Below are 15657 nucleotides of genomic sequence, written 5' to 3'. Positions count from 1 at the left end.
AACACCTGCTGCCAATCTTTTTTTTTTTCTTTTCTTCTTCTTCTCCCCAAAGCCTCCCAGTACATAGCTGTATATTTCGGTTGTGAGTGCCTCTGGTTGTGTTATGTGGGATGCCACCTCAGCATGGCTTGATGAGTGGTGACATGTTCACACCTAGGCTCCGAACGGCTGAAACCCTGGGCCTCCAAAGTGGCGCGAGCACACTTAACCACTTGGCCATGGGGTTGGCCCTAGAATGCTTGGTTTAATGATACGCTGTTATCACCTTGAAATTCTTACTAATTTTTTTTTTTTTTTAAAAAGGGGCCATTCATTTTTATTTTACACTGGGCTCTGCAGATTATGAAGCCAGTCTTGCCTGGATTTGAATTACGACTTTACTGTTTAATACATATAAACTTAGTGTAAGCTTTAGTTTCATCCTGTGTACAAAGGTGTCGCACTCAATTAGCAGGACTGCTGGGAGTATTAGATGAAATATGGTTACGTGAACATAATGAGTATGGAGCCTGGCACATAGGACACAAAAAAGATATGAAATGAAATGGAGCCTCCACAGTCCTTGCTCTTCTATGGATCTGAGACATACAGAAACCACCATAAGTCAAAATTAAGTGTAGCTGAAATTTAAACTTTAATACTTACAACCCATATATCTGTGGTGCAATTTCTAGTCTGTTCAAGTGCATGTAAAGCTCAATATCATGCTTCTTCAGCAGGTGATCCTGGATCTGGTTGACTTTAGTAACAATAGCAATTGTTGGCCCTAAATCCTGAGGTCTAGCAAAGGGGATGGGAGTCATCACTGTTTCTTTCCCCTAAAAACAGGAAAAATGGAACATGTATTATTTCAATATGAAATTAACAAATATATGGACATCATTCTTGAATGTATTTACCATTGGGAATTTAAATAAGAACCAAGAACTACTTTAACCATCTTGTGACAAATGAATGTGGAATCATATGCTGACTGTCATACAGATGATTGTGCTCATAAAGTAAAGGCCAGGAAACGCCTTCTGAAATATTTTCTACCTATATTCCCTTGACCAGTTTCTCCGGTGACATTAAGTATTACAAGATAATTTTGGCAGAAGCAGTGGTACTTGCCCATGGCCACTTTGTTTGTCTAATTAGCCATAGTAAACTAAATGGAATACTCTGACGAAAACATATTTCTTGTGGCATAAAACTTAAAGATAGTAAATGAAAACTTTTAATTTGAGCTCTCAAAACTATAAGAAAGTCAAGAAATAAAGGAATGGCCAACAGGCACATGAAAAGATGTTCAAAATCATTAACTATCAGGGAAATTCAAATCAAAACTACAATGAGATATCACCTCACTCTGGTCAGAATGGCTATAATTAACAAGACAGGAAACAAGAAGTGTTGGGGAGGATGTGGAGAGAAGGGAACCCTTGTATATTGCTGGTAATGCAAACTGGTGCAGCCACTATGGAAAGCAGAATGGAATTTTCTCAGAAAATTAAGAATAGATCTACCATATGATCCAGCTATTCCACTGCTGGGTATTTATCCAAAGAACTTGAAAACACAAATGCATAAAGATACATGCACCCCCTATGTTCACTGCAGCATTATTCACAACAGCCAAGACTTGGAAGGAACCTAGGTGCCGATCAAGGGATGAATGGATAAAGAAGATGTGGTATATATACACAAGGGAATACTACTCAGTCATAAGAAATTAGGAAATCCAGCCATTTGTGACAACATGGATGGACCTTGAGGGTATTATGCTAAGTGAAATAAGTCAGAGGGAGAAAGTCAAATACCATATGATCTCACTCACAAGTAGAAGATAAAAACAACAACAAACACACACACAGCAACAGAGATTGGATTGGTGGTTACCCCAGGGGAAGTGGCGAGGGAGAAGGGTGAAAGGAGTGATTAGGCACATGTGTGGTGATGGACTGTAATTAGTCTTTGGGTGGTGAACATGATGCAATCTACACAGAATTCGAAATATATTACGATGTACACCTGAAAGTTATATAAAGTTATAATCCAATGTTACTGTAATAAATAAATAAATAACATTTAAAAAAAAGATAGGGTTGCACAGATATATTCCATAGAATTTAAAAATTATTGGTTTATCTCAGTTTTCAAAATTAAATAATATTTCTTTAAAAGTTGTTAAACAGAGAATGGCCACTCATTTGTGAAAAGTTACATGGACAAATCTATTCCAAACGAAAAAATTAAAATTAACTAATAATTCCAAATTAAAAAAAAAACAAAATAAAGGAAACTAGTACTAGAAAAGATGTTCTCTAACTGTCCTTTGATCAATTTACATAGCTGAGAAGAAAGATTTGAAAACGCTCCAGACCAAAAGTAGAGTTGACTTAAAAAAAATCCATGTGGGCCAATTACAAATTCCCTTCCTGCCATCCCACATCCCACATTAAGACAGACATATCTGTAATGCCTTGTAATGCTTTCATGAAAACTTCAACTACCTCCTCAAATCTGACAATTTCTCCTTAATGTATCATGTCTGACTTTTCTTCTAATGTTCAGTCCTAAAGTTCTACTCTCTGCAACCTTGGGATTTATAGCATTTCTCTGCTTACCATTCATCCTAGCTCAAATTCTTGTTTCTGTTTCACAAATGCTGCTTTTTCATACAGTTCTCGTCTTAGTTTTAATCTCTACTTATATGCAATTTCTTGAGTGATCTCAGTTCTACAAAGTGCTTTAACCAAGACTCGTTTTCCAAAGATTTCCTAGTCTGTATTCATAACACAGAACTCTCTTGAGTGGCTCTCATACATTCAAATGTTGGCAAGGAATCTTAGATTGCCAAAAGGGTCTCTAATTCAGCAGGCCCACAACTGTGCTTATCATCGTCTGATCAAAAACATGTTCATCCTTTCCCCCTGCCTGTCTCAACCCGTCCTCCAATAAGAACACCTACTTTGCCAATTTCAGCTCCTCAGAACTGCTCAGAGGACTCTGATACGTCTCATCTTCTACAGTCCTATTGTAACAATCTGACTGGGGGCCCTAATTCTTTCTTTCCTCCTAACTGGTCTCACTGCCCCTAATTTAGTCTGCTTATTAAATCCATCTTCCAAATGCCTGGTGATCTACCCAAAGCAGATATTAGATTATATCAAATTGTCCTCCTAAAACCTTTTTAGTAGTGCTCCATTATTTTCACTCAGGGAAAAAAAAAAGAACAAATTCTTTAGCCAGGTCTACAAGGCCTTTCAATACCTGGCCGGCCTCTCCTCTCACTCTGCTCCAGGAGCTCCTGGGGATGCTGTTCTTTTACCCGAAACCCAGTGTTTCCACTGAGAAGCTCCCAGTATAAAGATTTGGCTCAAGAACCAGGTCCTATTTCTCTATCTTCTTCTTCTGTGCTACCACAGTATCCTTTTCTACCTCTCAGCCTCTCAAACTATGATACTCCAAAAGGAATACCATCTTTCAATCACTGGACCAGATCCAGGGGCACAAAGTTAAAGAGGGTAAAGTTCTTGCCCTCTTACTCTGGACGGGAAGACAACAAAGAAAAAAACTTAGAAACTTCCACCTAAGAGCACGGACTAATGAGGGTAGCAGAAGGCAGAGACAAGAGGAGGGGCAAGTGTCAGCATAAGAGAAAATTTCTTGGAAGGGGTTCCATTTGTCTTTCCAGGATCATTTCAGGTCTTAGAAGGAATGTAGTCCTTTGAATTTCCTACAGTGTCTGCCCCAGTGTCTTTAGGTCCAAAGGATATAGGTCCATATTAATTTTTATTGCTCAATTAGTTTGTGTTAATTTGTATAGAGAGGAGAAAAGAAAACCTCTAATATTGTGGTCATTTATTATAAAAACAGTACATCCAAGACAACTTTTTCTGATTTTGTAATATCTAGTATTCTCTTTAAACGATAGGACCTTTTAATTAAAAAAGATTTCAATTCTTATTGAACCTTTTTCCTAATAATATTAACTTAAAATAATATTTTTGGAATTCATGTTAATTGTAAGATACCATTCATATTTAAAAGATAGTGTTTACTCTGAAGCCAAATTTCCTTTAAAAATGAGCAATTCAACATGTTATGTATTTTGGTCATGCAGTTTTTCTTTAATGAAGAAACTTGCGTGGCTGAATACCAGAAAGCGTGGGGTGGAAGCACCGAGCTCAGATAAGGTTTCTAATAATCACATGGAAACCACGTCAATGTATGTAGTCATCTCCTAAGGGTCTTGAATAATCATATTTCTAGAGAGATAGAATCACTGGCTTTGGAGAGAACTGATCCTAAATTAACCTGTTAAAAAATGTTTAACTTAGTGAAATTATATAACAATTTCTAGTTTGAATGAGTTGTCATTAAATCAACAGCATATGTAGCGCATTTTTGAAATACTTTAATAGAGACGTATGCGTAGTCTAACAACCACAGGCTTGAAAAGACTTCCCCCGTGCTCAGAATACTTATAAAAAAATCTCTTAAATTTAGGAAACTCAAAAGTAATGTTCATGATCATTTAAATGCTAAACAGTTTAGCTTATCTAATAGTAAAATCAAAAGAGAAGATAGAATTAATGCAAAATACTTCCTTATCTTCAAGATTTCATATCATCATAAAGAATGTTATTTGCATTTAACAAATACGATCAAAGGGACAGCTACAACTACCAATAAAGTCAGAAAATCTGACTAAGTGGTACTCAAAATGTGGTCTGTAGATCAGTGTCAGTCCACAAACAGTTATAGGAATGTAGTGAATTCATGATTTTACGTCATTATGTAAATCAATGCACTGCTTCCTTCATCAAGAAAGTCTTATTATGAAAAGTATGTCTGCTGGTCTAGGCTGCAAGCATAGTGATATAATTGAATTTTTAAAGGAACTAGAAGGACTGCATGAAAGAGTGGCATATTAATTTCTCAAACTTCTTTTAAAAAAGTGACATAATCATGAAATAGAATAAAAAGGTAAGAATGAAAAACAGATTCGCTAGACATGCTTTTTAGGAATGTATTGATATATGGAAATAATTAATACAAATGTTCAGAAGTCACATCTATGTGTTCCTCGATAAAATGAATGTTTTTCTTTGTGTTGTCCTAGCCATTTTCATGAACTTGAATCAGTGATATCAATATGAATAGGTAAAACTGAAAAATGGAAACCCTCACATTTTTATCATTCAGTTTCTCAGATACTGTAGTTATAAAATACAAAATAACCGTGACATGAAATTATCATGATGTTTTTATTTAAATGTATTCAAATACTTTCTGCTCAAAATACTGATGTTCAACTAAGTCTACAACTTCGTCAAACCATCCGTCAAGAACAAAAAAGTTATTGTTCCAAAACAGAAAGTAGTTCGACACATATGCTTACAACAAATTTCACCTCTAATAACCCTTATAGAATGTAACATGTTGAAATATTGCAGAAGGAAGACTATCTGGGGTCAGGAGACTCTCTCTATAAAAAGTCAGACAGTAAATATTTTAGGCTTTACAGGTCATACAGTCTGTGTTGCAACTACATAACTCTGCCATTGGAATGAGCAAGCAGCCATAGACAATAAGTAAACAAACAGGCATGGCTGTATCCTAATAAAACACATTTTATGGATATGGAAACCCTAATTCCACATAATTTTCATATTTCATAAAATATTATTTTTCCTTTTATATTTTTTCCAACCATTTACAAATACAAAAGTCATTCTTAACTCACAAGCTGCACAAAAACAGATGGCAGGCAAAATTAGCCTACAGAGAGTAGTTTGCCCTGACCTAGACCAAAGGCACAAAAAGCATTAGTTATCTATTTCATTTTTTAAGAGATGGAATGAAGAAACTGAGTAATACATGGTTTCTAACCAGAATGCAATTAATTATATCAATATAAAAGAAGCTAATCATGTACAAAATAATATGCCAAAAACTTTTAACAATATCCCTTGCAAAAGAATTTGCAAGTTTCCCAATATTGTGTAATAATATTCAAAAGACCATAATGATCTCTAAGTTAGCATATATGTTTGTTTAAAATGCCAGTTAATACATCAATTCTACTCCGAGAGATATGCCTAGAGAACTGAAAACATATGTTCACACAAAAGTTTGTAAGCAAATGTTCATAGCAACATTATTCTTAACAGCCAAAAAGTGAACAGAACCCAAATGCCCATCAACTGCTGTATAGATAGATAAACTGTGGCATATCCATACAATGAAAAGTTACTCAGCCATGAAAAGGAATGAAGTACCCATGCAGGCTGCAAGATGGATACACATTGAAAACATTATACTAAGTGAAGGGAGTCAGTCACAAAGGTCACATACTGTATGATTTCATTTATATGAAATGTCCAGAATAGCCAAGTCCATAGAGATAGAAAGTAGATTAGTGACGTCAAAGGCTCTGGGGAGAGGGAAACGGGGAGTGACTGTTAATGGGTGCGGGATTTCCTTTTGGGTGATGAAAAGGTTTTAGAATTAGATAGTGAGGACGTTTGCATAATCTTCCGAATATACTAAAAACTATGAAATTGCACACTTCAAAAAAGTGAATGTTATGGTATGTTAATTATATCACAATAAAAATTACAGCTAAAAAATAAGGATAAGAGACTAAGGATAAATGGTATTGATGCTAAATGTGCAAAATTAGCAAAAGTAAAACAACCTATTTGATACAGAGTTTATCTATGTACTTCAGTATCAATCTGTCTTTAAGTAGGAAAACAACAGATTAAGTGGATTAATGCATTTATCACTCAAATTTGTTATAATTGTAAGAAGTTATATTGTATGGATAATATACATACATATAAAAGAAAGTTTCTATTTATTTACAAGAAATTTTTTATCTTTGGATATCTGCCAATATTATCAGAGATATGGTTTAGATCCCCAGTTCAATCTTATTCCACAGGTATTTTTATGTTTTCATTTTTTTATAATAATAATTATGGCTTTATTCTCTGACTATATGTTGTTACTTACTGAAATCATTTGTTCCCTCAAATATGTTAAAAAGATTTGACTATAAGAGTTACCTTTTGACCCTCATGCTCGAAAGTAGAAAACCAAGGTTCAGCAGTTTCCATAAGTTGTGAGAACATGGCACTAAAAATTAGAAAAATAATATAATGCTAATATTAAACTTTTATTAAAGTAAAGATGGTATAAAAAATAAAAATAATAGAAAACTTTTGTACTTACTAGGCATCATGTTCCAGATACTCAGGGTTCAAGAGAATTTTCATTTCCTCACTTAAAAAAGCAATACAAGCAATCAAAATGTGTAATTTTTTAATTGAAGGAGATGCAGAGATTGCTTTTTTTTAATACTCATAAGCCAACTTTCATACAATGTGCAAATGAAAAAAATTGCTTTTTTTAATAAAAAGAGCAACTCTATTAACAAACGAAATTCTTTCTATAAAGATCAAAAATAAATTAGCTGCCTTGTCTATACCACAGTGAGGTAACTATCTAATTATTCCAAATAAACACAGAATGTGACAATATATTCCTTGAATGCGCCTGATCTAGAATAAATTGATTACTCCATAATCTATCACTTGTTGTCCAAAACAAAAGAAAAAAATAGTTACTACTCAAATACACCACATCAAGACATTAATCTATTTTCTTTTAATGGCTTTCATTCTTATTATATTTTAACATCAATTTATCAGTGACAGCACCTCTTCCAAATCTATTTTACTGTTGCTTTTACTTTTAAATGAATTGAAACAGCTCAAGAACTATGTCCAACTTATTTAAAAGCTATTCTCAATCATCTGTACTCTCCAGTGGAGTATATTCTGCATACAGGTTTTAAAAAAGATAAAACGGGCATGAAAACAGGACCCCAGTACTAACTTCATCCTTATCATACTTTAGAATATCGGAAGCAAAGGCAATTAAGATATGGTTACTACAGTCAGATCCAATAAACTTAGGAAAATTAGAAAAACTCAAAAGGAACTAGAAAATACTAATCTATAATATAATAAACAAAAGGTAACTTAACAAAGGCCCAACGTATGTTCGAAATGGATGGCCACATTTGATTAATAAAGATCATATAAACACATGAAATGTTATGTGTTAATTTTTTATTTTCTGCATATAGATGGGCTAGCCTGTGGAATAATCCTGACAAAATTTTATAATCCCACACCTCTTCATTCCCAAAATGCTTCCTGGTCACCTCTCTGGCCCATCAGTTAGGGTACCTCAAGATAGAAAATAAATTCTAACAATTAGCCTAAGTTAAATAAAATTACTAAAGTTATTTGATGGAAAGAATAAATTAACCTATCTCAAAAACACGAGGAGACATTTTTGTTTATTCATGGACTGGGGCTCTTTGTGGTACTGTTCTCTTCTTTACGAAGTGAACTGATTCAAACCTGGTGAGGAGAAAGTATCTCACAGGTAAGCTTCTCAGGCAGCTGGTAGTGAAAGAATGGGTCATCAGAGGATGGTATACATGAATATTATCAATCATTAGCACTTTGCCATCGCAACAAAAATTTCTTCCTCTTGATCTGTTAGTTCTATGTCTTCCTGTAGTATGTATTTAAAATTTGCAAAGACATTCATGATCCCAAATTTTCCCCATAGCTGAACTGGCATTACAACTATGAAGTGGAATTAACAATCAGCCACATGAAACACAACCAAATGTTTACAGTTTACCTTCAATTTAAAAGATTTTGAGGTAAAAAAAGATTACAGCAGGGCTGAAAAAACAGATGGAGTTCATATAAAAACTTGCCTTGGTTGTGCAGACTCACTGGCATGAAGAAAAGCTTGGTGGTCACAGTGGAGAATAAAGATTATAGGTGCTAACAGCTCATGCATGCCCTGAAACATAACAGCAAAAGAAATAAAAGGAGTGGATGTTGCGAGTCTACTAGTGGCCAGAACAAGCTCAATTAAACGCTTCTTCAACCAATCCCTGCCACCAACATTTCCATACTATCTAGAAAGGCATAAAAATGAAAAGCTACAAATGAGATTTTATCTACTTTTAGAATTTGACTCCAATTCAACCACAGCACGTATTCTTCTTTAAAACATGGAGAGCAGTTCTCTTTTAAATGACACAACAAACAATAAATTGGCATGGTAGACAACCTTGCACCTGTCAGTTGCTTCAAGATCTGTACTCATAAATATGAATTTCATTTATGCAAATTATAATCATGAGCTACAGTATAAAGATCTGCAGTAAGAAGGGCAACTAAGAACTGTAGACCTAAGGAAATTACATCCAATGTTTTCATTATATAATGGGTCAAAATTAGGATGTCTGTAGATTTAGGAAGAGCTGAAGTCAGCTAGCTGGAAATGTTGGATAATAAAAGAAACAACCTTCAGCAGATATGACTGAAAACAAAGTTTTTAAAGTATGATTTCCAACATGTTTAATCAGAAGATTATAAATTCTTTCCCTGTATATTTCAACTACAAGGTTACTTTTCTATTTATTTAGTGATTTCACCAATATTATTTTCTTTTTCCTCGTATTTGTGTTCACCTGTGGATTACATGAATAGGCATAAAAACAAAAAGGTGTATTAGTTACTAAGTTTTCTTTAAAAAAATATTATAGAAATCTATTATTTATCCTTTACTGTCAGGAAATAAGGTATTCCACATCAGTGACTTGCCTTGTTAAATGAGATTTTCCCCCCTTAAGCATCAAGAAACGTATTTTAGCAAGTTAAAAATATTCCGTTCTGCCTCTTAAAGTGACTAAATTATCATTTTCCTGTTGCTTTATTACTATGGATGATCTTTTATTAAAAAAACAAGACAAAACACCACATTTATAGAAAATAAAAATAAAATATAGACGTACAGAGAAGAGAAAGTTGTTGCTGGGGGAGTTAGAGTGACCTCCTGGGATGGAAGGACAGTCACGGAACCCTCTGCTCGATCTAGCAGTGCTATGTTATTCTTAGGAAGCTAGTTATCACAAAGTAATACGAAAGTAAACTATCAGAGTTCATTTATAAGTTATCACTAGCCTTGAATTTGAAGGACTTAGTGACATTTTTACAAACTAATTTACGATCTATTGACAATTTACCTGTGATTTAGGACAAATCACCACAAATTACTTCAATCTTTCTAGACAATCATCTCCTTACTAAACAAACCTTGAAAAGACCACCCCTTAGAAGATCATAGGAAAGACCCAGAAATAATGGAATTAAGTGTTGCTGAGTATGCTTTAAAATCATCCTGAGGGGTTTATTCTCCTGAAATAATCTCAAGTTATTCCAAAAACCAAGAGCCATCATTTTAATCATCAAAGTAACAGCTACTTATTGTAGGAAACTACAGAAAAGAAAAAAGAAAAAAGAAAAAGCCGCGGGAAGGAAGGAAGCAAGCACTAAAAAACAAAAGGAAGCAAAAATTAAACACTGTGATAGATACCCTTGTGGTAATGTTTTTGCCTATTTCTGACGGTTTCCTTAGGATAAAGTCTCTAAAAGTAAAATTCCTGGGTAAATGAGTAAAGACCTTTGCCAAAGTCTCTGCTACATATAACTAAGCTGCCCTTCACAAAGAATTTCCTGACCCTAGAGCACAAAAATCACAAACTCACACATTCTCACCTATGTTTATAGTGTTTTTAAAAAAAATCCTGTCACATTTCACAAATTGTCGTTTTAGCTTATTTAAATGCTAGTGAGATTGAATGCAAAAATTTTATTGGCCATTTTTATTTGATGAATTGCTTATTAATATTTCCTTGTTCTGGATGATTTGCAATAATTCTTGACCAATTCAAGATATTAACCAAATCATTTTTGTTACAAATACTTTCCCATGTTTATCATGTCTTTTAATCTGGATATCTTATGTCATAGAGAAGCTATATATTTTAAAAGTTAAATCAACAAATCATCCTTCATGGTTTCTTGTTTTTTTTTCACGCCTAAAAAGACCCTCCTCACACTGAGATTAAGTAAGTATATAGTTTCTTTTTCTACAGTTAATTCCTTACTCATTTAATTCTGCCCTGAAGAATAAATACATATTTTTTTCTCTCCAAAAGAGTTTAATTTATTGAATAGCCATCATTTAAGGAATAACCTATCTTCTCCCATGAGTTCTGAAATAGCTTTACCATAGACAGAATATTTAGCTCTCATTTTTTCTGGGCTTTTACTGGTATTCCATTGGTTTATACAGTCTTAACAAGAACTTTACTACCGCAATGGCTTGAGCTACAAAATATTCTATTCTTCCATATTTTCTACTCTTTTTCTCAAAATTATTTTTCCTATTCTAACTTAACTTTTCATCCAAACTCAGTATCATTTAGTTACATAAAGTGCTAAACAAAATACTATAATTTTTATTGGCATTGCATTAAAATTAGTTTGAAGAAAACAGATACTTTTAAGAACACCAGACTGTCCAAGGCAAAAATGTGTAGAACTGCATAGTTTTTATTAGATTTCTTACTAGGTTTTATTGTTGTTGTTGGTAGTGGTGGCAGTGGAGATCTTCTGAACGGGTCTTTTTCCCCCAATATATTTTCTAATTATGGATGGTTTAATAAGAAAGGGTTCTTGTCCAAATGCATCTTTCCACCTTCTTTAAATGTTCTCTTCCCTCCAGTTTCTGTGATACTACTCTCTCCAGATTCCCCATTGCTTATGTATCATTTGCCTTCATTTATTCCAAAAATTATTTATTAACTACCTATGATGTACCTACCACAAAAGTGAATGAAGTGGGCAAGTTCCTAACCATAACAGAGCTTACAGTCTAGAGAGAAAGACACACAATAATAAAATGAGGAGAGAAGTGACTATACAATGAAAAACTGTGATAGTGATTCATGTGTGTGTGTAGACACACACATATATACACAAAAAAACAGCTCCTACTACAGGTCAGGACATGGTGACTGAATGAATGAAATATCTGCCACTGAGTATAGCAACACATCAGTAAAAGCTGAACTACAATATGAAAAATGGAAAAGAATAACACTAAATCGTATTTCAATATTTCACATCAATAAATAAAGAGGTTCTTTCTATAATGGAAATTAAGAGTTCTCCGAATACCATTAACGCAATCTTTTACAAATTCAGTGTTGACTTCTGACTAAACTAGGGGTATTTTCTCAAAAAGACTTAGAAGAGATTGTTGGTTTTGTTCTCAATTCTAGACTAGTAAAACCCGTGGCGCGTATATAGACTAGTAAAACAAGTGGCAAGTATATAAACATCTTTAAAGGAAAATAAATCTGTGAAGAATGATCATAAATTCAATATGCTGTAAATTTGACAAAGCATGACAAAAAATAATGTATTATCACTATACTTTTTGGGTCCCAAAATGTGTATTTTGCTTCTATCTACATTGTCAGCATTTCTGCTTGCCTAAAGCCTTTATCCCTGCTGGATCGTTAGTAGTCACTGCATTCCAAACTCATGCCAGTTGAAAATAAAGGTAACGAAGTTTTCTTCATCAACAGCCTGTAGGCTCACAAAATTGAACCTGTTCTTTTATCTGCCTGTGTTCATTTAGCCCACCAAGCAGTCTTTATTAAAGCTGAGGCATCAGGCAGTCAAAGTTCATTAATACCATTTATATAATCTCTGCAGTTTCAATTAACTCAGCAAGACATTCTAGTACATGATAACAGTCTCATTAATTCAATAAAATCCCATAACTATTAACAATATGGTCGATGTTAAACGGGGTGTCACCTAGTACAAAATAATAGCTTTAACAGCTTGTGATGAAACTCAAGGTTTTTTCTTAAATTTGATCTGGCTAAATATTCAGTCCTTCTATAGCAAGGTACTATTTCTATGTAAAGAATCTATAGGATTTTAAACATGCACAGGGAGTAATTAAATCTTACTAAGTTATGCCCAGGAGTAAGTTAATACGTCCTTATTCAGTAAGTGACAGACTTTGTCTAAATTATCAACAATCTGATCTACATATTCCTGTTTAATCTTCCTTACAAATGCAGTGGGCCACATACATCACAAATGATGCAATGTGCAACTATTATGTTTCTGTTCCTTGTCTGTGGAATTTGTTTTCATTATTATAAGACTTCCTTGATCTAGGTTTTTTCTTTCTCTAAAGAAAAAGGAAAACAAATGTATAACTTGGGATAACTGTATCCTCACTTTATTCACTATCATCAAATCTTTTACTGTGAGGTATTTTCAAATATTTGAAAGAGAAGAGGGGACAAGGAAGAGATAGGCTTGATGACAAAAGCCAACACAATGACAAGAGAACAGAAAAACAGAAATTAAACCTGGATCATTGATGAAGAGTCTGAGCTCCTGAACTAACTAACGCTGCAGGACCATTTGGCCCTCAGACTTAATTAACATCCTTAGAGTTTAGTCATTTTGAATGAGATTTTCTGGTATTTTCTTCCAAAAATTCTACACTGATCGATTTATTTTCTCCCAATCTCCTTTTCAGTTTGTTTGTTTTCAGCCTTTGGACTTTGTATCTGACTTTTATACAGCCTATCTTGCTTGGGAAGGCCATTGCTACCCTGAGACTATAAAAAATTCTCCTAAATTTTTTCTAGTATTTTTACATATTTTTAGTTTTTTTTACATTTGTATCTTTATCCCATCTGGAATTTATTCTCCAATAAAGGTATAATTTAATCTTTTCTAGATGGAAAGCCAAATATGGCAAGTCAATATCCTTTTCCCTTTGAATGAACACATCTTATTTTATTATATTAAGATCTTATATATAGTTGGACCTGTTTCTAGCTTGTTCCACTCATCTATTTGTTGATTCCCACACTGGCATCACATTGGTTTGATCAAAGAATCTTTATAGAAGTTTTCATATCTTCCTTTGCCATTCTCCCCTTCTCCTAAATTCTGTGGCAATTCCAACATATTTAATAATGATGATGATAACAATAATAACCACAACCACCAACAGGAATCCTTACTGAGCACCATATATTTTTAACTCTACAAAGTCAATACTATTATTGGCCTCATCTTACAGATAATGAAACTGAGGATTAGACAAGTTAAGTAAGTAAATTGCCTAAGATTATGTAGCTAGCAAATGGTGGAGCTGAGATCCAAAGAAAGGGATTTGAGTCTAGACCTAGTGCTATATTCTCGCCATTAAAATTACTGTAAAGCTTTATGGCACTAAATTTAACATAACTGTGTCCAGTTTTTAAAAAGCACATTTCTCACTGAGATGATCACTGGAATGATAATACATTTATATATTAATTTGGGAAGAAGTAATATTTTTATTTAATGTCTTCCCATCTAAAAATATGCTATCATTTTTCTATTTATTCAACTTTTGCTTTATATCCTTCAATAACGATTATATTTTTCTCCATATAGCTTTTGTACCTATATTGTTAAATTTATTTCTAGACACTTTATAGTTTTAGTTGCTATTATGAATGGGATATATTTTTTCCATTTCCCATTCTAAAAGGTGATTATCATCATGTAAGTAATAGAAAGAAATATTACTTACATTAAAACTAAGATAAAATTAGTTCCCTTGGGTATTCTATATATACAATAACAAAGGCATTATTTAGGACAATTATCATATGACTTGGTTTATCATCCTTAAACCAATCAAGTTTATTTCAAATTAAATTCATTGCTCTCATCATACAGGTATTTTCTGTTATATTTCTTGGAAATTAGGTAGTAATTAGTTGGATATATGTCTTCAGTTGGATTGCTAGAGAATTTATTAATTTAGTTTGAATTGTCACTTAATACACACTTGGAGAAATACACAAAAATATCTAGCTTTGTGTATTTTTTTTTGAACACCATAGCTTAAATAGAAACCTAGATATTTCTTTATATATTAAGTAAATAATTTACATTTCAATAAAAATAAAACATAATCCAACAATCTTCTTTGCTTTAGTAATGGGATAAATCAAACATCAGGATCACAAAGAATATTATATAAATTTCAAAAAGGTTAAATGGACTTTTAGAAGTTATATTACTGGTAAATTTTAAAGAGTAAAAGGACACAATTATCTTTTACATGGCATGTCCCATATTTAGAAATGCTATACTTACAAACAATATTTATATACACGACTCTAAAAAGTTTTATTACTAGATTGGCTTCAAAGACGCTGTTTATAAACAAACTCCCAAAAGTTGAAAGAAAAGATTGAACACCTTATAGAAGACAATTTGGCGGAATGTCTTCTAATAAGGAAGAAGCATATGTGCTTCAATGAGCTTACTCTTTTCCCCATGCAGCTGACAAGCAGCTCTTTGATTGCTTTACTATTATGATACAACTTTGGATACAATAAAGGCTACATTATTGCTCTATCATTTGTCAAGCTGTATAGAAAATTTTGAGTCAATGGATGCCACCTGTACGATATTTTCATTACCTGTTTATAAAGCAACTGCTCGTTTTCTCTAGCATAACAGAAAAGAACATCTGTAAGAATTTTTCTCACATTTTCTTGTTGGAAAAACTGCATTTCAGGAAACCTGTAAAAAGAAAACACAGGACTGAAACTGACTAGCACAATTTCAAGAATTATCCTCAAACACTCATCTCTGAGAGGTGCCCAAGGGCTGCTTTAGGTTT

General features: G+C 33.3%; 1 protein-coding gene across 2 annotated transcripts in view; it reads right to left on the bottom strand.

The window, feature by feature from the left end:
• TBC1D5 (TBC1 domain family member 5) overlaps window positions 1–15657 on the bottom strand; it is a 564348-nt gene that overhangs the window by 214354 nt on the left and 334337 nt on the right. For both annotated transcript variants that reach the window (XM_014842157.3, XM_014842161.3), the window contains exons 10-14: window positions 15455–15557; window positions 8795–8883; window positions 7228–7278; window positions 7062–7131; window positions 646–818 (exon numbers count right to left, since the gene is read on the bottom strand). In XM_014842157.3, coding sequence (XP_014697643.2) covers window positions 646–818; window positions 7062–7131; window positions 7228–7278; window positions 8795–8883; window positions 15455–15557 — 486 coding nt within the window. The remainder of the gene's footprint in view (window positions 1–645; window positions 819–7061; window positions 7132–7227; window positions 7279–8794; window positions 8884–15454; window positions 15558–15657) is intronic.

Source organism: Equus asinus, chromosome 21, assembly GCF_041296235.1.
Source record: "Equus asinus isolate D_3611 breed Donkey chromosome 21, EquAss-T2T_v2, whole genome shotgun sequence".
Taxonomy (NCBI): Eukaryota; Metazoa; Chordata; class Mammalia; order Perissodactyla; family Equidae; genus Equus; species Equus asinus.
Note: the sequence above shows the minus strand (reverse complement) of the source record. Positions and strands in the feature narration are given on the sequence as shown.